The 26,843-nt window shown below is 47.0% G+C and overlaps 1 protein-coding gene across 4 annotated transcripts in view; it reads right to left on the reverse strand.

The window, feature by feature from the left end:
• tmem8b (transmembrane protein 8B) overlaps positions 1–26,843 on the reverse strand; it is a 243,656-nt gene that overhangs the window by 118,288 nt on the left and 98,525 nt on the right. For all 4 annotated transcript variants that reach the window (XR_008755083.1, XR_008755084.1, XM_055887874.1 and 1 more), the window contains one exon: positions 25,991–26,319. Coding sequence is in view for 2 of the 4 variants with exons in the window: in XM_055887874.1 (XP_055743849.1) it covers positions 25,991–26,319 (329 nt within the window). In the remaining 2 variants the exon portion in view is untranslated. The remainder of the gene's footprint in view (positions 1–25,990; positions 26,320–26,843) is intronic.

The following is a 26,843-nucleotide window of genomic DNA, read 5'->3' on the forward strand; positions in this document are numbered from 1 at the left end:
CAGGGACAGACAGGGACAGACCAACGAGACGCTAGGTGCCACAGGGACGTTACTATAGCAGGGACAGACCACGACGAGACACTAGGTGCCACAGGGACGTTACTATATCAGGGACAGACAGGGACAGACCATGACGAGACACTAGGTGCCACAGGGACGTTACTATATCAGGGACAGACAGGGACAGACCATGACGAGACGCTAGGTGCCACAGGGACGTTACTATATCAGGGACAGACCACGACGAGACACTAGGTGCCACAGGGACGTTACTATATCAGGGACAGACAGGGACAGACCATGACGAGACGCTAGGTGCCACAGGGACGTTACTATAGCAGGGACAGACAGGGACAGACCAACGAGACGCTAGGTGCCACAGGGACATTACTATATCAGGGACAGACAGGGACAGACCACAACGAGACGCTAGGTGGCACAGGGACGTTACTATATCAGGGACAGACAGGGACAGACCATGACGAGACGCTAGGTGCCACAGGGACGTTACTATATCAGGGACAGACCATGACGAGACACTAGGTGTCACAGGGACGTTACTATAGCAGGGACAGAGCACGACGAGACGCTAGGTGCCACAGGGACGTTACTATATCAGGGACAGACAGGGACAGACCAGGACGAGACGCTAGGTGTCACAGGGACGTTACTATAGCAGGGACAGAGCACGACGAGACGCTAGGTGCCACAGGGACGTTACTATATCAGGGACAGACAGGGACAGACCATGACGAGACGCTAGGTGCCACAGGGACATTACTATAGCAGGGACAGACAGGGACAGACCATGACGAGACTCTAGGTGCCACAGGGACGTTACTATAGCAGGGACAGACCACGACGAGACACTAGGTGCCACAGGGACATTACTATAGCAGGGACAGACAGGGACAGACCAGGACGAGACGCTAGGTGCCACAGGGACGTTACTATATCAGGGACAGACAGGGACAGACCATAACGAGACACTAGGTGCCACAGGGACGTTACTATAGCAGGGACAGAGCACGACGAGACACTAGGTGTCACATGGACGTTACTCTGGCAGGGACAGACAGGGACAGACCATGATGAGACGCTAGGTGCCACAGGGACGTTACTATATCAGGGACAGACAGGGACAGACCATAACGAGACACTAGGTGCCACAGGGACGTTACTATAGCAGGGACAGACCATAACGAGACACTAGGTGCCACAGGGACGTTACTATATCAGGGACAGACCACGACGAGACACTAGGTGCCAAAGGGACATTACTATATCAGGGACAGACAGGGACAGAGCACGACGAGACACTAGGTGCCACAGGGACGTTACTATAGCAGGGACAGAGCACAACGAGACACTAGGTGCCACAGGGACGTTACTATATCAGGGACAGACAGGGACAGACCACGATGAGACGCTAGGTGCCACAGGGACGTTACTATATCAGGGACAGACAGGGACAGACCAACGAGACGCTAGGTGCCACAGGGACGTTACTATATCAGGGACAGACCATGACGAGACACTAGGTGCCACAGGGACGTTACTATATCAGGGACAGAGCACGACGAGACGCTAGGTGCCACAGGGACGTTACTATATCAGGGACAGACAGGGACAGACCAACGAGACGCTAGGTGCCACAGGGACATTACTATAGCAGGGACAAACCATGACGAGACGCTAGGTGGCACAGGGACATTACTATAGCAGGGACAGACCATGACGAGACACTAGGTGCCACAGGGTCGTTACTATATCAGGGACAGACAGGGACAGACCAGGACGAGACGCTAGGTGCCACAGGGACGTTACTATATCAGGGACAGACAGGGACAGACCATGACGAGACGCTAGGTGCCACAGGGACGTTACTATATCAGGGACAGACCACGACGAGACACTAGGTGCCACAGGGACATTACTATAGCAGGGACAGACAGGGACAGACCATGACGAGACGCTAGGTGCCACAGGGACGTTACTATAGCAGGGACAGACAGGGACAGACCATGACGAGACGCTAGGTGTCACAGGGACGTTACTATAGCAGGGACAGACAGGGACAGACCATGACGAGACGCTAGGTGCCACAGGGACGTTACTATAGCAGGGACAGACAGGGACAGACCAACGAGACGCTAGGTGCCACAGGGACGTTACTATAGCAGGGACAGACCATGACCAGACGCTAGGTGCCACAGGGACGTTACTATATCAGGGACAGACAGGGACAGACCATGACGAGACGCTAGGTGCCACAGGGACGTTACTATAGCAGGGACAGACAGGGACAGACCATGACGAGACGCTAGGTGCCACAGGGACCTAGCGTCTCGTCGTTATCAGAGTTATAATAAGACCCTATAATAAGACGGTCAATAAAAATTTTTATTTTATTTCACCTTTATTTAATCAGGTAGGCTAGTTGAGAACAAGTTCTCATTTACAACTGCGACCTCGCGAAGATAAAGCAAAGCAATTCAACAACACAGAGTTACACATGGAGTAAGAAAAGTCGATATACATTGTGTGCAGATGAGGTAAGATAAGGGAGGTGAGGCAATAAATAGGCCATGGTGGCGAAGTAATTACAATATAGCAATTAAACACTGGAATGGTAGATATGCAGAAGATGAATGTGCAATAGAGATACTGGGGTGCAAAGGAGCAAGATAAATAAATAAATACATTATGGGGATGAGGTAGTTGGATGGGCTGTTCACAGATGGGCTGTGTACAGGTGCAGTGATTTGTGAACTGCTCTGACAGCTGGTGCTTGAAGCTAGTGAGGGAGATATGAGTCTCCAGCTTCAGAGATTTTTTCAGTTTGTTCCAGTCATTGGCAGCAGAGAACGGGAAGGAAAGGCGGCCAAAGGAGGAATTGTCTTTGGGGGTGACCAGTGAGATATACCAGCTGGAGCGCGTGCTACGGGTGGGTGTTGTTATGGTGACCAGTGAGATATACCAGCTGGAGCGCGTGCTACGGGCGGGTGCTGCTATGGTGACCAGTGAGCTGAGATAAGGCAGGGCTTTACCTAGAAAAGACTTGTAGATGACCTGGCGCCAGTGGGTTTGGCGACGAGCATGAAGAGAGCCAACGAGAGCATACAGGTCACAGTGGTGGGTAGTATATGGTGCTTTGGTGCCAAAACGGATGGCACTGTGATAGACTGCATCCAGTTTGTTGAGTAGAGTGTTGGAGGCTATTTTGTAAATGACATCGCTGAAGTCAAGGATCGGTAGGATAGTCAGTTTTACGAGGGTATGTTTGGCAGCGTGAGTGAAGCAGGCTTTATTGCGAAATAGGAAGCCGATTCTAGACTTCATTTTGGATTGGAGATGCTTAATGTGAGTCTGGAAGGAGAGTTTACAGTCTAACCAGACACCTAGGTATTTGTAGTTTATAGTGTTATAGTTTGTAGTGGATAGTGTATAGTGTATAGTGTGTGCGTGTGCGTGCGGGTGCGCGTGTGCGTGCGTGTGTGTGTGTATGCATGTGTATGTGTCTATGTTTGTGTTGCTTCACAGTCCACGCTGTTCCATAAAGTGTTTTTTAATCTGTTTTTTAAATCTGATTCTACTGCTGCATCAGTTACCTGATGAGGAATAGAGTTCCATGTAGTCATGGCTCTATGTAGTACTGTGGAATAGAGTTCCATGTAGTCGTGGCTCTATGTAGTACTGTGGAATAGAGTTCCATGTAGTCATGGCTCTATGTAGTACTGTGGAATAGAGTTCCATGTAGTCATGGCTCTATGTAGTACTGTGGAATAGAGTTCCATGTAGTCATGGCTCTATGTAGTACTGTGGAATAGAGTTCCATGTAGTCATGGCTCTATGTAGTACTGTGGAATAGAGTTCCATGTAGTCATGGCTCTATGTAGTACTGTGTGTCTCCCATAGTCTGTTCTGGACTTGGGGACTGTGAAGAGACCTCTGGTGGCATGTCTTGTGGGGTATGCATGGTTGTCTGAGCTGTGTGCCAGTAGTTCAAACAGACAGCTCTGTAAAATACCTCTTACAAATACAAGTAGCAATGAAGTCCATCTCGACTCCACTTTGAGCCAGGAGAGATTGACATGCATATTATTAATATTAGCTGAGCCAATTGCAATTTTCCTAAGTCCCTCTTCGTGGTACCCGACCACACGACTGAACAGTAGTCCAGGTGAGACAAAACTAGAGTCTGTAGGACCTGCCTTGTTGATAGTGTTGTTAAGAAGGTAGAAACTAGGGCCTGTAGGACCTGCCTTGTTGATAGTGTTGTTAATAAGAAGGTAGAAACTAGGGCCTGTAGGACCTGCCTTGTTGATAGTGTTGTTAAGAAGGTAGAAACTAGGGCCTGTAGGACCAGCCTTGTTGATAGTGTTGTTAAGAAGGTAGAAACTAGGGCCTGTAGGACCTGCCTTGTTGATAGTGTTTTTAAGAAGGTAGAAACTAGGGCCTGTAGGACCTGCCTTGTTGATAGTGTTAATAAGAAGGTAGAAACTAGGGCCTGTAGGACCTGCCTTGTTGATAGTGTTGTTAAGAAGGTAGAAACTAGGGCCTGTAGGACCTGCCTTGTTGATGGTGCTGTTAAGAAGGTAGAAACTAGGGCCTGTAGGACCTGCCTTGTTGATAGTGTTGTTAAGAAGGTAGAAACTAGGGCTTGTAGGAACTGCCTTGTTGATAGTGTTGTTAAGAAGGTAGAAACTAGAGCCTGTAGGACATGCCTTGTTGATAGTGCTGTTAAGAAGGTAGAAACTAGGGCCTGTAGGACCTGCCTTGTTGATAGTGTTGTTAAGAAGGTAGAAACTAGAGCCTGTAGGACCTGCCTTGTTGACAGTGTTGTTAAGAAAGTAGAAACGAGGGCCTGTAGGACCTGCCTTGTTGATAGTGTTGTTAATAAGAAGGTAGAAACTAGAGCCTGTAGGACCTGCCTTGTTGACAGTGTTGTTAAGAAGGTAGAAACTAGGGCCTGTAGGACCTGCCTTGTTGACAGTGTTGTTAAGAAGGTAGAAACTAGGGCCTGTAGGACCTGCCTTGTTGATAGTGTTGTTAATAAGAAGGTAGAAACTAGAGCCTGTAGGACCTGCCTTGTTGACAGTGTTGTTAAGAAGGTAGAAACGAGGGCCTGTAGGACCTGCCTTGTTGATAGTGTTGTTAAGAAGGTAGAAACTAGGGCCTGTAGGACCTGCCTTGTTGATAGTGTTGTTAAGAAGGTAGAAACTAGGGCATGTAGGACCTGCCTTGTTGATAGTGTTGTTAAGAAGGTAGAAACGAGGGCCTGTAGGACCTGCCTTGTTGATAGTGTTGTTAAGAAGGTAGAAACTAGGGCCTGTAGGACCTGCCTTGTTGATAGTGTTGTTAAGAAGGTAGAAACTAGAGCCTGTAGGACCTGCCTTGTTGACAGTGTTGTTAAGAAGGTAGAAACGAGGGCCTGTAGGACCTGCCTTGTTGATAGTGTTGTTAAGAAGGTAGAAACTAGGGCCTGTAGGACCTGCCTTGCTGATGGTGTTGTTAAGAAGGTAGAAACTAGGGCCTGTAGGACCTGCCTTGTTGATAGTGTTGTTAAGAAGGTAGAAACTAGGGCCTGTAGGACCTGCCTTGTTGATAGTGCTGTTAAGAAGGTAGAAACTAGGGCCTGTAGGACCTGCCTTGTTGATAGTGTTGTTAAGAAGGCAGAGCAGAGCTTTATTATGGACAGACTTCTCCCCATCTTAGCTACTGTTGTATCAATATGTTTTGACCATGACAGTTTACAATCCAGGGTTACTCCAAGCAGTTTAGTCACCTCAACTTGCTCAATTATTATTATTATTATTACAAACATTATTTATTACAAGATTTAGTTGAGGTTTAGGGTTTAGTGAGTGTTTTGTTCCAAATACAATGCTTTTAGTTGTATAAATATTTAGGACTAACTTATTCCTTGCCAGCCACTCTGAGACTAACTGCAGCTCTTTGCTGAGTGTTGCAGTCATTTCAGTCTCTGTAGTAACTGACCTGTATAGTGTTGAGGCATCCGCATACATGGACACACTGGCTTTACTCAAAGTCATGCTTCTACACCTGCATTACTAGCTGTTTGTGATTTTAGGCTGGGTTTCTGTACAGCACTTTGCGACTGATGTAAAAACAAATAAATACATTTGATTGATTGATTGATTGATTGATTGATTGATTGATTGATAGTAAAGATAGAAAACAGTAATGGGTCTAGACAGCTGCTCTAGGAAAGCTCCTGATTCTACCTGGATTATGTTGGAGAGGCTTCCACGCCCTGATCTGTTTCACCTGTCCTTGTCTCCACCCCCTCCAGGTGTCACCCATCTTCCCCACTTATCCCTTAGGGATAGTTATACCTGTGTTTTCTGTCTGTCTGTTGCCAGTTCGTCTTGTTTGTTCAAGTCAACCAGCGTTTTCTACCTCAGCTCCTGCTTTTTCCAGTCTCTCTTTTCTCGCCCTCCTGGTTTTGACCATTGCCTGTCCTGACCCCGAGCCCGCCTTCCTAACCACTCTGCCCCTGACCCTGAGCCTGCCTGCCGCCCGGTACTGTTGCCCCACCTCTGGTTTACTGACCTCTGCCTGACCCTGAGCCTGCCTGCCGCCCGGTACTGTTGCCCCACCTCTGGTTTACCGACCTCTGCCTGACCCTGACCCTGCCTGCCGCCCGGTACTGTTGCCCCACCTCTGGTTTACCGACCTCTGCCTGACCCTGACCCTGCCTGCCGCCCGGTACTGTTGCCCCACCTCTGGTTTACCGACCTCTGCCTGACCCTGACCCTGCCTGCCGCCCGGTACTGTTGCCCCACCTCTGGTTTACCGACCTCTGCCTGACCCTGAGCCTGACTGCCAACCGGTACTGTTGCCCCACCTCTGGTTTACTGACCCCTGCCTGCATTGACCTGCCGCTGACCTGCCCCTGTTACTTCACACAGTCTGCACTTGGGTCTTACCTTGATTCCATTAAGAACACCCTCTGTGTTCTGTTTGACAGGTAACTCTTTATCCACAATATAGCAGGGGGTGTAAAGCCATAACACAATATAGCAGGGGGTGTAAAGCCATAACACATTATAGCAGGGGGGGGGGGTGTAAAGCCATAACACATTATAGCAGGGGGTGTAAAGCCATAACACATTATAGCAGGGGGTGTAAAGCCATAACACATTATAGCAGGGGGTGTAAAGCCATAACACATTATAGCAGGGGATGTAAAGCCATAACACATTATAGCAGGGGGTGTAAAGCCATAACACATTATAGCAGGGGGTGTAAAGCCATAACACATTATAGCAGGGGGTGTAAAGCCATAACACATTATAGCAGGGGGTGTAAAGCCATAACACATTATAGCAGGGGGTGTAAAGCCATAACACATTATAGCAGGGGGTGTAAAGCCATAACACATTATAGCAGGGGGTATAAAGCCATAACACATTATAGCAGGGGGTGTAAAGCCATAACACATTATAGCAGGGGGTGTAAAGCCATAACACATTATAGCAGGGGGTGTAAAGCCATAACACATTATAGCAGGGGGGGGGGTGTAAAGCCATAACACATTATAGCAGGGGGTGTAAAGCCATAACACATTATAGCAGGGGGTGTAAAGCCATAACACATTATAGCAGGGGGTGTAAAGCCATAATACATTATAGCAGGGGGTGTAAAGCCATAACACAATATAGCAGGGGGTGTAAAGCCATAACACATTATAGCAGGGGGTATAAAGCCATAACACATTATAGCAGGGGGTGTAAAGCCATAACACATTATAGCAGGGGGTGTAAAGCCATAACACATTATAGCAGGGGGTGTAAAGCCATAACACATTATAGCAGGGGGTGTAAAGCCAAAACAAAATATAGCAGGGGGTGTAAAGCCATAACACATTATAGCAGGGGGTGTAAAGCCATAACACATTATAGCAGGGGGTGTAAAGCCATAACACATTATAGCAGGGGGTGTAAAGCCATAACACATTATAGCAGGGGGTGTAAAGCCATAACACATTATAGCAGGGGGTGTAAAGCCATAACACATTATACCAGGGGGTGTAAAGCCATAACACATTATAGCAGGGGGTGTAAAGCCATAACACATTATAGCAGGGGGTGTAAAGCCATAACACGTACGTTTTTCCAGCAACAGACTATAATCAATAATGTCAAAAGCTGCACTGAAGTTTAACAAGCCTCCACAATATTTTTATCATCAGTTTGTCTCAGCCAATCATCGGTAAGGGCTTGTTGAATGTCCTTCCCTATAAGCTGAAAGTCTGTTGTCAATTTATTTACTGCAAAATAGCATTTTATCTGGTCAAACACCATTTTTTCCAGAAGTTTACTAACAGTTGGTTACAGGCTGATTGGTCAGCTATTTCAGCCAGTAAAGGGGACTTTACTATTCTTGGGTAGCGGAATGACTTTAGCTTCCCTCCAGGCCTGAGGGCACACACTCTCTAGTAGGCTTAAACTGAAGATATGCTAAATAGGAGTGGCAATATCGTCCGCTATTATCCTCAGTAATTTTCCATCCAGGTTGCCAGACCCTGGTGGCTTGTCATTGTCGTCCACTATTATCCTCAGTAATTTTCCATCCAGGTTGCCAGACCCCGGTGGCTTGTCAACAATAATGTTTCCACCTCTTCCACACTCACTTTACAGAATTCTAAATTACAATTCCTGTCTTTTATAATTTGGTAAGATATACTTGGATGTGTAGTGCCAGCGTTTGATGCTGGCATGTCATGCCTTAGTTTGCTAATCTTGCCAATGAAAAAATCATTAAAGTAGTTGGTAATATCAGTGGGTTTTGTGATGAATGTGCTATCTAATGAATGATGGAGCTGAGTTTGCCTTTTTGCCCAAAGTATCATTGAAGATGCTCCAAAGCTTTTTACTATCATTCTTTATATAATTTATCTTTATTTCATAGTGTAGTTTCTTCTTTTTAGTTTAGTTTAGTGATTTCTCAATTTGCAGTACTTTTGCAGATCGGTTGTGCAGCCAGACTTATTTTCCTTTTGTCTCGTCCTCTCAACCATAAAATTGTTCAATTCCTCATCAAACCATGGGGATTTAACAGTTTTTACAGTCATTTTCTTAATGAGTGTTTTCTTTAATGGGTGTTTTCTTAATGGGTGTTTTCTTAATGGGTGTTTTCTTTAATGGGTGTTTTCTTTAATGGGTGTTTTCTTAATGGGTGTTTTCTTAATGGGTGTTTTCTTAATGGGTGTTTTCTTAATGGGTGTTTTCTTAATGGGTGTTTTCTTAATGGGTGTTTTCTTAATGGGTGTTAGAGAGGCTCTCAGAAGACCTTGGCCGTGCAGTGACTCTGTGTTCATATCAGAAGAACAAGAGAATCCTCTCAACCTCCATTGTACCAGTTAGAGCTGTGTTTTGAGATAATTAGGAGAGATAACAACTGTTCAACCTCAGAAGCCATTTCACCGCACGGTGACTCTGGATTCATTCATTCAGAAGCATGTCGTCACAGACACCTCATTCCAAGACAAGCTTAACACCATTTTTGCCCACTTAGAGGAAAACAATACATAGCCGTTGTGGGCCCCGCGCTGTTCACAAGGACTGAGGGCTCCCAATCACATAGAAAATCCCAATCACATGCAGTGAATAGTTTGTGAATGGAAATCATCGGACTCAAACATTATCCACATTTCGGTGCCTTATTATCTCAGTATTTCACCAAACTACAGAAAACCCATTGTCTAACATTAGACTCTAATGCCAGGTGAAAATAATTGTATGTTGATTGGTTTCTCTCACTTCCTGTTGAACGGGAACGCGGAATGAGGGAGAGCTTGGTTTGTTGTTTTGAAAGTCTATTGAAAGAGTTTTGTTACTAGCTAGCTGCCTTTTGAGTCTGGCTCCCACATCGCGGTTGGTATCAGTTTCTGGGACCAGTACCATATGTCCAGTGATCCTGCCAACCAAGACCCGGTCTGAGGAGCTGCTTGGCGTAGCAGCTAGCCTAGCTGCCTATCAAGCTAGCAGGGTTTTCTTGACGGCTTGAACGCAGCATGCCAAGCGGGTAGCCATTGTAGCTGGGACAGCGGATTGTCCTTGTGGCTGTCTAGACCCCTGCTGTTTGTTGTTTTCAATCTTCCCTGTGACCTGCCTTGTCTGGAACTGAGAGGAGTAACAGTGTAACCAATGGTGCTACAATGACAAAGAAAAGCTGGCGGGAGTACCGTTGAGGACAGCGGTGCGTCTCTATCACTGGTGGATTCAACTAATAAAAGAATGGACCTGACCAGAGAGGTCCAGGACCTGAAGAACAATACTGGTGGAGTCAACTAATAAAATAATGGACGACCTGACCAGAGAGGTCCAGGACCTGAAGATCAATACTGGTGGAGTCAACTAATAAAATAATGGACAACCTGACCAGAGAGGTCCAGGACCTGAAGAACAATACTGGTGGAATCAACGAATAAAATAATGGACGACCTGACCAGAGAGGTCCAGGACCTGAAGAACAATACTGGTGGAGTCAACGAATAAAAGAATGGACGACGTGAAGAACAGTTTTCAGTTCTTCCAGGGTCAGCCTCATGAGTTTAAACAGGATAGCGGCAAGATGACAGCAATCTGTAAGTCGTAGAGAGGACATCAGTTCAGTGTGTGAAGCCATGATAACAATGACGGAGAAATCAGATTATCTCGAGGGACAATCGGAAACAAAATGGTTGTGGACGGAATTGCAGAATCTCCACCTGAGACCTGGACGGAGTCTGAGGACAAAGTGACCAGAGAGGTCCGAATGATCTCGGAGAAACGGAAGATGGACCACAAGAAGATTGGGGCTGGAGCGTGCCCACAGGACTGGAAAACCCACCACCGGCCCAGGTGACAGACCCAGGCCGATATTGGTCAAGTTCCTGAGGTTCAAGGACAAGCTGTTCTGGAGAGAGCCAAAAAACTTCAGAGGAAGGTATATCTTCCTCAACGAGGACTATCTTGAAGCTGTGCGCTGGAAGAGGACAGAACTTATATGTGTCCATGAAAACTGCCAGAGCGCATTGCTTACAAGAGGGGGCATTGCTTACATCCGCTACAACAGACTCATTGTCCACCCTCCCTCCCAGAAGCCTGGAAGGGACAAGCCTATGGGTTCATAGTTTCAACCCCGCAACACACACACACACACACACACACACACACACGCACACACACACACCAACTGATTAATGGAATGCTGAACGTATGTATGTTTCTGCTTTGTTTGCTGTTTTCCATACTGCTACCCAGGAAAGAGCTGAAAAGGGCCCATATTAATACGGTTCATGAAATCAATAACTTGCTAACATCAGATAACATTCATATATTAGCCATTTCTGAGAATCACGTAGATCATTAATTTGATGATACGTCAGTAGCAATACAAGGATATAACATCTATAGAAGAGACAGGAATGCTTATGGGGGAGGTGTTGCTGTATATATTCAGAGCCATATCCCTGTAACGCTTATGGGGGGGGGGTGTTGCTGTATATATTCAGAGCCATATCCCTGTAATGCTTATGGGGGAGGTGTTACTGTATATATTCAGAGCCATATCCCTGTAATGCTCATGGGGGAGGTGTTACTGTATATATTCAGAGCCATATCCCTGTAATGCTTATGGGGGAGGTGTTGCTGTATATATTCAGAGCCATATCCCTGTAATGCTTATGGGGGAGGTGTTGCTGTATATATTCAGAGCCATATCCCTGTAATGCTTATGGGGGAGGTGTTGCTGTATATATTCAGAGCCATATCCCTGTAATGCTTATGGGGGAGGTGTTGCTGTATATATTCAGAGCCATATCCCTGTAATGCTTATGGGGGAGGTGTTGCTGTATATATTCAGAGCCATATCCCTGTAATGCTTATGGGGGAGGTGTTGCTGTATATATTCAGAGCCATATCCCTGTAATGCTTATGGGGGAGGTGTTACTGTATATATTCAGAGCCATATCCCTGTAATGCTTAGAGAAGATCTTATGTCAAGTCTTATTGAAGTGTTGTGGTTGCAGGTTCACTTGAAACATCTAAAGCCTTTTCTTTTGGGGTGTTGCTATAGACCACCAGGTGCTAACAGTCAGTATCTAAATAATATGTGTGAAATGCTTGATAGAGTATCTGATGTAAAACAGAGAGGTCTACTTTCTCGGGGACCTGAATATTGACTGGTTTTCATCAAGCTGTCCACTCAAGAGGAAGCTTCCAACTGTAACCAGCGCCTGTACTCTGGTTCAGGTTATTAATCAACCTACCAGGTTGTTTAACAAGAGGAAGCTTCTCACTGTAACCAGCGCCTGTAATCTGGTTCAGGTTATTAATCAACCTACCTGGGTGTTTTACAAGAGGAAGCTTCTCACTGTAACCAGTGCCTGTAATCTGGTTCAGGTTATTAATCAACCTACCAGGGTGTTTTACAAGAGGAAGCTTCTCACTGTAACCAGTACCTGTAATCTGGTTCAGGTTATTAATCAACCTACCTGGGTGTTTTACAAGAGGAAGCTTCTCACTGTAACCAGTGCCTGTAATCTGGTTCAGGTTATTAATCAACCTACCAGGGTGTTTACAAACACCACAGGAACAAGATCATCCACATGTATTGATCACATTTTTACTAATGCTGCAGACCTTTGCTCTAAAGTTCTATCTGTACCCATTGGATGCAGTGATCGCAGTATAGTGGCTATATCCAGGAAAGACAAAGTTCCAAAACTGAACAAAAAGACACTTTAAAGTTCACTGATATAAAGAATGTTGGCGAAAGAAAACTTTAAATGAAATTGACAGAAAGACAAATTCAACTCCATCTTTCATCGAATCAGATGGCTTATTCATCACAAAACCATTTGATGTTGCCGATTTTAATTGAATGATTACTTCATTGGCAAAGTGGTCAAACTTAGGCAGGAAACGCCAACAACGAACAGTGAGCCATTGTACTCACGTATAAAAAAAACAAATACTGAAAGAAAAGCATTGCATGTTTAGAATTTTGTCAAGTTAGTGTAAGAGGAAAAGGTAGGTGGAGGTGAAAAAATGTATGTTATCGAAAAAACTCAATTATTGTTATCGATCAATAATGACAAACGTCCTGGCATTCACAACTTAGATGGAAAGCTACTGAGGATGGTAGGAGTGGCTATAGAGTCAGCTATCTGTCAATATCTTTAATCTGAGCCTTGAGGACAAGTCTTTGTCCTCAATCCTGGAAGGCTTTCCTCAAGCCTGGAGGGAAGCCAAAGTCATTCTGCTACCCAGGAGTGGTAAAGCGGCCTTTATATGTTCTAACATCTGGTCTATCAGCCTCCAGCTCTTAGCAAACTGCCGGACAAATTGTGTTTGACCAATTACAAGGTTACATCTCTATTTATTTTTTATTTTATTTAACCTTTATTTAACGAGGCAAGTCAGTTAAGAACAAATTCTTATTTACAATGACGGCCTACCCCGGCCAAACCCAAACCCGGACGACGCTGGGACAATTGTGTGCCGTCCTATGGGACTCCCAATCACGGCCGGTTGTGATACAACCTGGAATCAAACCAGGGTCTGTAGTGACACCTCTAGCACAGATGCAGTGCCTTAGACCGCTGTGCCACTCAGGAGCTGTAAACAAATTAACAAAAGACTTTCAGCATGCTTATAGAGAAAGACACTCAACATGCACTGATAAAAGGACTGATGATTGGTTGAAAGAAGTTGATAATAAAAAGATGAATGGAAGCTTCTCTAATGTCAAAAATGTAAAGTGTGGTGCACCGCAGGGCAGCTCTCTAGGTCTGTCTGTAATAAAGAGATGCTCTGCTTTTTTGACACCACACTACACAAAGCTAATCCTGAAGGCTCTAGTTCTGTCTAATCTTGATTATTGTCCAGTCGTGTGATCCAGCGTTGTAAGGAAAGACCCAGTTAAACTGCAGCTGGTCCAGAACAGAGCGGCACGTCTTGCTCTTCATTGTAATCAGAGGGCTGATATTAATACTATGCCAGTCTCTCTTGGCTGAGAGTTGAGGACAGAGTTCCAACAGCTGGAATGCGTGTTATAGACGTGTTTCAATAGTTGGAATATGTTATACTGTAGATGTGTTTCAACAGTGTCAGTAGCTATCAGAGTGTGAGTAGGTGTTGTATACTCTGAGTGTGAGTAGGTGTTGTATACTCTGAGTGTTAGTAGGTGTTGTATGATCAGTGTGAGTAGGTGTTATATACTCTGAGTGTGAGTAGGTGGTATATACTCTGAGTGTTAGTAGGTGGTATATACTCTGAGTGTGAGTAGGTGTTATATACTCTGAGTGTGAGTAGGTGTTATATACTCTGAGTGTGAGTAGGTGTTACATACTCTAAGTGTGAGTAGGTGTTATATACTCTGAGTGTGAGTAGGTGTTATATACTCTGAGTGTGAGTAGGTGTTATATACTCTGAGTGTGAGTAGGTGTTATATACTCTGAGTGTGAGTAGGCGTTGTATACTCTGAGTGTTAGTAGGTGTTGTATACTCTGAGTGTGAGTAGGTGTTGTATACTCAGTGTGAGTAGGTGTTATATACTCTGAGTGTTAGTAGGTGTTATATACTCTGAGTGTGAGTAAGTGGTATATACTCTGAGTGTGAGTAGGCGTTGTATACTCAGTGTGAGTAGGCGTTGTATACTCTGAGTGTTAGTAGGTGTTGTATACTCTGAGTGTGAGTAGGTGTTATATACTCTGAGTGTGAGTAGGTGTTATATACTCTGAGTGTGAGTAGGTGTTACATACTCTAAGTGTGAGTAGGTGTTATATACTCTGAGTGTGAGTAGGTGTTACATACTCTAAGTGTGAGTAGGTGTTATATACTCGGAGTGTGAGTAGGTGTTACATACTCTGAGTGTGAGTAGGTGTTATATACTCTGAGTGTTAGTAGGTGTTATATACTCTGAGTGTGAGTAGGTGTTACATACTCTAAGTGTGAGTAGGTGTTATATACTCTGAGTGTGAGTAGGTGTTATATACTCTGAGTGTTAGTAGGTGGTATATACTCTGAGTGTTAGTAGGTGGTATATACTCTGAGTGTGAGTAGGTGTTATATACTCTGAGTGTGAGTAGGTGTTATATACTCTGAGTGTGAGTAGGTGTTACATACTCTAAGTGTGAGTAGGTGTTATATACTCGGAGTGTGAGTAGGTGTTACATACTCTAAGTGTGAGTAGGTGTTATATACTCTGAGTGTTAGTAGGTGTTGTATACTCTGAGTGTTAGTAGGTGTTGTATACTCTGAGTGTGAGTAGGTGTTACATACTCTAAGTGTTAGTAGGTGTTGTATACTCTGAGTGTGAGTAGGTGTTACATACTCTGAGTGTTAGTAGGTGTTGTATACTCTGAGTGTGAGTAGGTGTTACATACTCTGAGTGTTAGTAGGTGTTGTATACTCTGAGTGTGAGTAGGTGTTACATACTCTAAGTGTTAGTTGTACTCTCTCTTATGTTTCTCTTTTCTTGGAAACAGTGCAGCCTAAAGAACATGAAACATTTATCTTGTCTTGGAAACACTAGTACTCTACTCTTGACAAGAGAGGGTTATCAGGATCTCAGAGAGAGGAGAGATGTTCTCTATTCTGCTCTCGCTCGCTCTCCCTCCACATCCCTCTCTCTGTGTTCCTCTCTCTCTATCTCCCTTCTTCTCCATCTCTCCCTTCTTCTCCATCTCTCTGTCTACTCCCCGCTGTTCTCCTCTGGTCTCTGTAGTGACTTCTCTAAGGCTCCCCACAGTGCTACACCCTGTCTTACTCTGCCCCTGCCACCTCTCCCTCTCCCTCTCTCTCTCTCTCTCCCTCTCTCACCTTATGATGTTAATACATTTCTCTGCTCTTACCAACGATTAGGGGAATATGGTCTGTTTTTATCACTATTGAAAACTTTACAATAGTCCTCGCAATATAAAAGCCTTATTGTTTTGCAAATTAAAATGTCCTTTAGTTTTCCATCGTCTATCTCTCAGTAATGAATATTTTATAAAGGGTAAAGTAGAGTGGTGCTCTCTCTGGATCAGACTGAGTTTCTTTTCCTTTCCAGGGCATGTAGTACACTGGAGAACAAAAGTAAAATCCTTTCAAACAATTTAAAGTGGACGGATAAAAAATATGACGAACAAATTTAGGAAAGCATAGAGTGTGTTTAATAGAACATAAAGTGTTTTAAAAAACACCAAGTATCTACGTGTCCATTTTGTTCATTAGTTGATTGTGTTTACATTCCCCCCCCCCCCCCATCACCTGTCTTTAACCCTCCGTTCTGTTTATCTGTCTCTCTGTGATGACATCAGAGTATGTTTTGTTTATCTGTCTCTCTGTGATGACATCAGAGTATGTTTTGTTTATCTGTCTCTCTGTGATGAGAAATGACCTCAAGTTCCTTGGCGTACACATCACTGACAATCTGAAATGGTCCAGCCACACAGACAGTTCAGCGAAGAAGGCACAACAGCGCCTCTTCAACCTCAGGAGGCTGTAGAAATTTGGCTTGGCACCTAAAACCCTCACAAACTTTTACAGATGCACAATTAAGAGGATCCTTTCGGGCTGTATCACTGCATGGTATGGCAACTGCACTGGCTGCAACCGCAGGGCTCTCCAGACAGAATGTGGTGCGCCCAACGTATCACCGTGGGCAAACTAGCTGCCCTCCAGGACACCTACAGCACCCGATGTCACAGGAAGGCCAAAAAGATCCTCAAGGATAACAACCACCCGATCCACTGCCTGTTCACCCCGCCACCATCCAGAAGGCGAAGTCAGTGCAGGTGCATCAAAGCTGAAAAACAGCTTCCATCTCAAGGCCATCAGACTGTTAAATAGCCATCACTAGCTTCTTGGAGGCTGCTGCACTATATACATAGACTTGAAATAACTGGCCACTTCAATAATGGAACACTAGTCACTTTAATAATGTTTACATATTTTGCATTACTCATCTCATATGTACAGTATATACTGTATTCTATTATACTGTATTTTAGTCTATGCCGTTCTGACATTGCTCGTCCTAATATTTATATATTCTTAAATATATTCCTTTACATTAGATATGTTTGTATTGTTATGAAATTGTTAGATGTTACTTGTTAGATACTACTGTACTGTTGGAGCTAGGAACACAAGCATTTAGTTAGATATTACTGTACTGTTGGAGCTAGGAACACAAGCATTTAGTTAGATACTACTGCACTGTTGGAGCTAGGAACACAAGCATTTAGTTAGATACTACTGTACTGTTGGAGCTAGAAACACAAGCATTTAGTTAGATACTACTGCACTGTTGGAGCTAGGAACACAAGCATTTAGTTAGATATTACTGCACTGTCGGAGCTAGGAACACAAGCATTTAGTTAGATACTACTGCACTGTTGGAGCTAGGAACACAAGCATTTAGTTAGATACTACTGCACTGTTGGAGCTAGGAACACAAGCATTTAGTTAGATACTACTGCACTGTTGGAGCTAGAAACACAAGCATTTAGTTAGATACTACTGCACTGTTGGAGCTAGGAACACAAGCATTTAGTTAGATACTACTGCACTGTCGGAGCTAGGAACACAAGCATTTAGTTAGATACTACTGCACTGTCGGAGCTAGGAACACAAGCATTTAGTTAGATACTACTGTCGGAGCTAGGAACACAAGCATTTAGTTAGATACTACTGCACTGTTGGAGCTAGGAACACAAGCATTTAGTTAGATACTACTGCACTGTCGGAGCTAGGAACACAAGCATTTAGTTAGATACTACTGTTGGAGCTAGGAACACAAGCATTTAGTTAGATACTACTGCACTGTTGGAGCTAGGAACACAAGCATTTAGTTAGATACTACTGCACTGTCGGAGCTAGGAACACAAGCATTTAGTTAGATACTACTGTCGGAGCTAGGAACACAAGCATTTAGTTAGATACTACTGCACTGTTGGAGCTAGGAACACAAGCATTTAGTTAGATACTACTGCACTGTCGGAGCTAGGAACACAAGCATTTAGTTAGATATTACTGCACTGTCGGAGCTAGGAACACAAGCATTTAGTTAGATATTACTGCACTGTTGGAGCTAGGAACACAAGCATTTAGTTAGATAATACTGCACTGTTGGAGCTAGGAACACAAGCATTTAGTTAGATACTACTGCACTGTTGGAGCTAGGAACACAAGCATTTAGTTAGATACTACTGCACTGTTGGAGCTAGGAACACAAGCATTTAGTTAGATATTACTGCACTGTTGGAGCTAGGAACACAAGCATTTAGTTAGATACTACTGCCCTGTTGGAGCTAGAAACACAAGCATTTAGTTAGATAGTACTGCACTGTTGGAGCTAGGAACACAAGCATTTAGTTAGATATTACTGCACTGTCGGAGCTAGAAACACAAGCATTTAGTTAGATACTACTGCACTGTTGGAGCTAGAAACACAAGCATTTAGTTAGATACTACTGCACTGTCGGAGCTAGAAACACAAGCATTTAGTTAGATACTACTGCCCTGTTGGAGCTAGAAACACAAGCATTTAGTTAGATACTACTGCCCTGTTGGAGCTAGAAACACAAGCATTTAGTTAGATATTACTGCACTGTCGGAGCTAGAAACACAAGCATTTAGTTAGATACTACTGCCCTGTTGGAGCTAGAAACACAAGCATTTAGTTAGATATTACTGCACTGTCGGAGCTAGAAACACAAGCATTTAGTTAGATACTACTGCACTGTTGGAGCTAGAAACACAAGCATTTAGTTAGATACTACTGCACTGTCGGAGCTAGAAACACAAGCATTTAGTTAGATACTACTGTTGGAGCTAGGAACACAAGCATTTAGTTAGATACTACTGCACTGTTGGAGCTAGGAACACAAGCATTTAGTTAGATATTACTGCACTGTCGGAGCTAGAAACACAAGCATTTAGTTAGATACTGCTGCACTGTCGGAGCTAGAAACACAAGCATTTAGTTAGATATTACTGCACTGTTGGAGCTAGAAACACAAGCATTTAGTTAGATACTACTGCACTGTTGGAGCTAGAAACACAAGCATTTAGTTAGATATTACTGCACTGTTGGAGCTAGGAACACAAGCATTTAGTTAGATACTACTGCACTGTTGGAGCTAGAAACACAAGCATTTAGTTAGATAATACTGCACTGTTGGAGCTAGGAACACAAGCATTTAGTTAGATACTACTGCACTGTCGGAGCTAGAAACACAAGCATTTAGTTAGATACTACTGCACTGTCGGAGCTAGAAACACAAGCATTTAGTTAGATACTACTGCACTGTTGGAGCTAGAAACACAAGCATTTAGTTAGGTATTACTGCACTGTCGGAGCTAGAAACACAAGCATTTAGTTAGATACTACTGCACTGTTGGAGCTAGAAACACAAGCATTTAGTTAGATACTACTGCACTGTCGGAGCTAGAAACACAAGCATTTAGTTAGATATTACTGCACTGTCGGAGCTAGAAACACAAGCATTTAGTTAGATATTACTGCACTGTCGGAGCTAGAAACACAAGCATTTCGCTACACCTGCAATAACACCTGCTAAACACGTGTATGTGACCAATAACATTTGATTTGATTTGACAAGTATAGTGAAATACCTTTCTTGCAAACTCAATACCCAACAATGCAATAATCAATATAATACTAAAAAGCACAAAAACACAAGATATATAAAAAAATAAGAAGAACACGATAAAGTAAGTAAGCATACTGTACACACTGCTCTTTCCATGACATAGACTGACCAGGTGAATCCAGGTGAAAGCTGTGATCCCTTATTGATGTCACTTGTTAAATCCACATCAATCAGTGTAGATGAAGGGGAGGAGACGGGTTAAAGAAGGATTTTTAAGCCTTGAGAGAATTGATTGTGTATGTGTGCCATTCAGACAGTGAATGGGAAAGATAAATAATTTAAGTGCCTTTGAACAGGGTATGGTAGTAGGTGCCAGGCGCACCGGTTTGTGTCAAGAACTGCAACGCTGCTGGGTTTTTCATGCTCAACAGTTTCCCCCGTGTGTATCAAAAACGGTCCACCACGCATAGGACATCCAGCCAATTTAACACAACTGTGTGAAACATTGGAGTCAACGTGGGCCAGCATCCCTGTGGAATGCTTTCGACACCTTGTAAAGTCCATGCCCCGACGAGTTGAGACTGTTCTGAGGACAAACCAGCCCAACCACCACCGGGTCATACCAGCCCAACCACCACCGGGTCATACCAGCCCACCGGGTCATACCAGCCCAACCACCACCTGGTCCTACCAGCCCAACCACCACCTGGTCATACCAGCCCAACCACCACCTGGTCCTACCAGCCCACCTGGTCCTACCAGCCCAACCACCACCTGGTCCTACCAGCCCAACCACCACCTGGTCATACCAGCCCAACCACCACCTGGTCCTACCAACCCAACCACCACCTGGTCCTACCAGCCCACCTGGTCATACCAGCCCAACCACCACCTGGTCCTACCAGCCCAACCACCACCTGGTCCTACCAGCCCAACCACCACCTGGTCCTACCAGCCCAACCACCACCTGGTCCTACCAGCCCAACCACCACCTGGTCCTACCAGTCCACCTGGTCCTACCAGCCCAACCACCACCTGGTCCTACCAGCCCACCTGGTCCTACCAGCCCAACCACCACCTGGTCCTACCAGCCCAACCACCACCTGGTCATACCAGCCCAACCACCACCTGGTCCTACCAACCCAACCACCACCTGGTCCTACCAGCCCACCTGGTCCTACCAGCCCAACCACCACCTGGTGCTACAAGCCAAACCACCACCTGGTCCTACCAGCCCAACCACCACCTGGTCCTACCAGCCCAACCACCACCTGGTCCTACCAGCCCAACCACCACCTGGTCCTACCAGCCCACCTGGTCCTACAAGCCCAACCACCACCTGGTCCTACCAGCCCAACCACCACCTGGTTCTACCAGCCCAACCACCACCTGGTCCTACCAGCCCAACCACCACCTGGTCATACCAGCCCAACCACCAACTGGTCATACCAGCCCAACCACCACCTGGTCATACCAGCCCAACCACCACCTGGTCCTACCAGCCCAACCACCACCTGGTCCTACCAGCCCAACCACCACCTGGTCATACCAGCCCAACCACCACCTGGTCCTACCAGCCCAACCACCACCTGGTCCTACCAGTCCACCTGGTCCTACCAGCCCAACCACCACCTGGTCATACCAGCCCAACCACCACCTGGTCCTACCAGCCCAACCACCACCTGGTCCTACCAGTCCAACCACCACCTGGTCCTACCAGCCCAACCACCACCTGGTCTTACCAGTCCAACCACCACCTGGTCCTACCAGCCCAACCACCACCTGGTCATACCAGCCCAGCCACCACCTGGTCCTACCAGCCCACCCACCACCTGGTCCTACCAGCCCAACCACCACCTGGTCCTACCAGCCCACCTGGTCCTACCAGCCCAACCACCACCTGGTCATACCAGCCCAACCACCACCTGGTCATACCAGCCCCTGCCAGGCTGATGCACAAATTATTTCATAATAAAGGTTGTTTAGCTCTAAAACCCAAAGAGAAGCCATAGCCAGGGGCCAGGACCATATGAGCCAGGGGACAGGACCATATGAGCCAGGGGGACAGGACCATATGAGCCAGGGGCCAGGGGCATATGAGCCAGGGGCCAATGAGCCAGGGGCCAGGGGCATATGAGCCAGGGGCCAGGGGCATATGAGCCAGGGGCCAATGAGCCAGGGGCCAGGACCATATGAGCCAGGGGCCAGGACCATATGAGCCAGGGGACAGGACCATATGAGCCAGGGGCCAGGGGCATATGAGCCAGGGGCCAGGGGCATATGAGCCAGGGGCCAATGAGCCAGGGGGACAGGACCATATGAGCCAGGGGCCAGGGGGATATGGGCCAGGGGGACAGGTGCATATGAGCCAGGGGGACAGGGGCATATGAGCCAGGGGGACAGGACCATATGAGCCAGGGGCCAGGGGGATATGGGCCAGGGGCCAGGACCATATGAGCCAGGGGCCAGGACCATATGAGCCAGGGGGACAGGACCATATGAGCCAGGGGCCAGGACCATATGAGCCAGGGGGACAGGACCATATGAGCCAGGGGGACAGGACCATATGAGCCAGGGGGACAGGACCATATGAGCCAGGGGCCAGGGGGATATGGGCCAGGGGGACAGGTGCATATGAGCCAGGGGGACAGGACCATATGAGCCAGGGGGACAGGACCATATGAGCCAGGTGCCAATGAGCCAGGGGCCAGGACGATATGAGCCAGGGGGACAGGACCATATGAGCCAGGGGGACAGGACCATATGAGCCAGGGGGACAGGACCATATGAGCCAGGGGCCAGGGGGATTTGGGCCAGGGGGAAAGGTGCATATGAGCCAGGGGGACAGGACCATATGAGCCAGGGGGACAGGACCATATGAGCCAGGGGCCAGGGGCATATGAGCCAGGGGGACAGGACCATATGAGCCAGGGGACAGGACCATATGAGCCAGGGGGACAGGACCATATGAGCCAGGGGCCAGGACCATATGAGCCAGGGGGACAGGACCATATGAGCCAGGGGGGCAGGACCATATGAGCCAGGGGGACAGGACCATATGAGCCAGGGGCCAGGGGGATATGGGCCAGGGGGACAGGTGCATATGAGCCAGGGGGACAGGACCATATGAGCCAGGGGGACAGGACCATATGAGCCAGGGGCCAACGAGCCAGGGGCCAGGACCATATGAGCCAGGGGGACAGGACCATATGAGCCAGGGGCCAGGGGGATTTGGGCCAGGGGGACAGGTGCATATGAGCCAGGGGGACAGGACCATATGAGCCAGGGGGACAGGACCATATGAGCCAGGGGCCAGGGGCATATGAGCCAGGGGGACAGGACCATATGAGCAAGGGGGACAGGACCATATGAGCCAGGGGGACAGGACCATATGAGCCAGGGGCCAGGGGGATATGAGCCAGGGGGACAGGACCATATGAGCAAGGGGGACAGGACCATATGAGCCAGGGGCCAGGGGCATGTGAGCCAGGGGGACAGGACCATATGAGCCAGGGGGACAGGACCATATGAGCCAGGGGGACAGGACCATATGAGCCAGGGGGACAGGACCATATGAGCCAGGGGGACAGGACCATATGAGCCAGGGGACAGGACCATATGAGCCAGGGGACAGGACCATATGAGCCAGGGGGACAGGACCATATGAGCCAGGGGACAGGACCATATGAGCCAGGGGGACAGAACCATATGAGCCAGGGGGACAGAATCCCAGATCAGATCATCAAGATGTTCATCTTTAATCAGATATTACTAGACACGTCTCGTTGTTTTGCCTAACGGGACAGCCAAAACTCTGCCAGCCAGTTATGTTATTAAAAGACGTTAGTACCCTGTTCAAAGCCCCCCAGCTCTCTGTACCGTAGCCCTGCTGACCGAACCAAGCCCCCCAGCTCTCTGTACCGTAACCCTGCTGCCCGAACCAAGCCCCTCAGCTCTCTGTAACGTAGCCCTGCTGACCGAACCAAGCCCCCCCAACTCTCTGTACCGTAGCCCTGCTGACCGAACCAAGCCCCCCAACTCTCTGTACAGTAGCCCTGCTGACCGAACCAAGCCCCTCAACTCTCTGTACCGTAGCCCTGCTGCCCGAACCAAGCCCCCCAGCTCTCTGTAACGTAGCCCTGCTGCCCGAACCAAGCCCCTCAACTCTCTGTACCGTAGCCCTGCTGCCCGAACCAAGCCCCCCAGCTCTCTGTAACGTAGCCCTGCTGACCGAACCAAGCCCCCCAGCTCTCTGTACCGTAGCCCTGCTGACCGAACCAAGCCCCCCAACTCTCTGTAACGTAGCCCTGCTGACCGAACTAAGCCCCCCAACTCTCTGTAACGTAGCCCTGCTGACCGAACCAAGCCCCCCAACTCTCTGTACCGTAGCCCTGCTGACCGAACCAAGCCCCCTCAGCTCTCTGTACCGTAGCCCTGCTGACCGAACCAAGCCCCCCAACTCTCTGTAACGTAGCCCTGCTGCCCGAACCAAGCCCCCCAACTCTCTGTAACGTAGCCCTGCTGACCGAACCAAGCCCCTCAACTCTCTGTACCGTAGCCCTGCTGACCGATCCAAGCCCCTCAACTCTCTGTACCGTAGCCCTGCTGACCGAACCAAGCCCCTCAACTCTCTGTACCGTAGCCCTGCTGACCGAACCAAGCCCCTCAACTCTCTGTACCGTAGCCCTGCTGGCCGAACCACGCCCCCCAGCTCTCTGTACCGTAGCCCTGCTGACCGAACCAAGCCCCCAACTCTCTGTAACGTAGCCCTGCTGACCGAACCAAGCCCCTCAACTCTCTGTACCATAGCCCTGCTGACCGAACCAAGCCCCTCAACTCTCTGTACCGTAGCCCTGCTGCCCGAACCAAGCCCCTCAGCTCTCTGTAACGTAGCCCTGCTGACCGAACCAAGCCCCCTAGCTCTCTGTCCCGTAGCCCTGCTGACCGAACCAAGCCCCCCAACTCTCTGTACCGTAGCCCTGCTGACCGAACCAAGCCCCCCAACTCTCTGTAACGTAGCCCTGCTGACCGAACCAAGCCCCCCAACTCTCTGTAACGTAGCTCTGCTGCCCGAACCAAGCCCCACAGCTCTATACATCAGGTCAGGGCCGGGTAGAACCTGTCTTTTTTATTCAATACTAGGAAACGGGCAGGGCTCCAAAATCATTTTCAAGAATGACTAAATTGATCACAAACATTTTGAAGCTGAGCCACTTGCTTCTGCTCTGCTGGTAAATCATGGTGTCAGACACATGGTTCTGCTCTGCTGGTAAGATCATGGTGTCAGAAAGGCTTCAACCTGGTCAAATAGAAGACCAAAACATTGTCTGAGTTGACAAAGAGAGATTATTTCACACAAAAAATAAGACTGTTCCGTGAGTTTTGTCGGAGTTAATTAAAAGTAGCTAGCTAACAGCTCTACTCTAATGTCTGGTCGTTGAGCAGCTCAAAGCAGAGCTGTTTCTATGGATACTTATACATGCGGAGTGGTAGGGCAGCCAGGAGCAGCTACGACTGAGACAGAGACAAGCAGCTAACGGATTTACTAATGAAGAAAGTTATTTCTGATTTTAGGGTCGGGCCTTAAATTTCGAAGAAGCAATTGGGTCTGGGTACGGCTCGGGCTTAAATGTAATGCCCGTGCAAGGCTCCGGTGTACGTGCGTGCACGTGTGTGTGACTGATCTCGTGGCTTTGCTGTTAACACACGCTTACATCTCGAGGATAAACAGACCTGCACGATACTTCAGAATGCTTCAGTTAAATCGCCATGAAAGAGTGTGACTGTGAGTGTTATGATATAGAAGGCTTTCTATAATGACACGCTGCTGCAGTCTCAAAGGGATCTGAGTGGTTTGATCTCCTTACAGACGAGACGCTCGTTAAGATACAGACATAACAGGACACTCCCTCGTTAGGACACAGACAGAACAGGGCACTCCCTCGTTAGGACACACACATAACAGGACACTCCCTCGTTAGGACACAGACATAACAGGACACTCCCTCGTTAGGACACAGACATAACAGGGCACTCCCTCGTTAGGACACAGACAGAACAGGACACTCCCTCGTTAGGACACAGACAGAACAGGGCACTCCCTCGTTAGGATAAAGACAGAACAGGACACTCCCTCGTTAGGACACACACATAACAGGACACTCCCTCGTTAGTACACAGACAGAACAGGGCACTCCCTCGTTAGGACACAGACAGAACAGGAAACTCTCAATATCATGTCCCACTACAGAGAGATTGGTTTGATCCCACAGACTAGACATACAACACAAATAACGCCTCAAACCTCTGCAGAACACAGAGACAAGAGACAAGAGACAGAGAGAGGGAAAGAAAGAAACCATCACTGCCTACCTGTGACCTGCACCCCGATGCGGAAGTATACGTCCTGGTTGCTTAGGTAACGCTCCACCAGGATATAGTACCAGTGTTCCCAGGCAGGAAGGGGTGTGTCAAGCTCACAGGGTGACCACTCCCTGCAGTCCAGAGCTGATGAGTTGTGGACGGGAGGAGCTCTGGCTCTGATCTTTAAGACAACAGAACAGCTGTCTCCAGTACTGTCTCTGTCTCCCGTCTGTCCCCTGGTGTCTCCCGTCTGTCCCCTGGTTTGTTGGTCTCTGGGGTGTGTGCTGCAGTTAGCCAGTTGGACCTTTACACTGGACACGTAACTGGGGATGAACACTCTGCAAAAAAAAATAACAAAAACACATTTACAGTATATCTGAAAATGCAATACAGTATTTATATTTTCTTGAAGGTGCATTAGCCCTGAAGAGTATGACGTAGACTGTTTGAGAGAGGATTTGAACCTTATTCTGCCCTGTGGTGAGAAGCATGTTGTTTAAAGTACAGCAGACCATTATAGACACTATTGTAGGTGAAAGCTGTGTGCTGGAGAACCGTGGTAGAGCATGGGTACTTGTGCTCATACTTGTGCTCATACTTGTGCTCGTGTGAATTTCCTTTCTTTTTCTGCTCCAGACCAGTCTTAAATTCTCACTTAAAATATAGTTTTTTTTTGTGTTTAACAGAGTAAATTCATTCATAATATGCATCCACACAGGCTGTTCTATAAAGTGGTTAATAAAGAAACATGCAGTAATGTTCTGCATCATTATTACCATCATTATCATCATCATCATTATCATCGTTACCATCATTATCATCATTATTATCGTCATTATTATTACCATCATTATCATCATCA

Source organism: Salvelinus fontinalis, chromosome 28 (genome assembly GCF_029448725.1).
Source record: "Salvelinus fontinalis isolate EN_2023a chromosome 28, ASM2944872v1, whole genome shotgun sequence".
Taxonomy (NCBI): Eukaryota; Metazoa; Chordata; class Actinopteri; order Salmoniformes; family Salmonidae; genus Salvelinus; species Salvelinus fontinalis.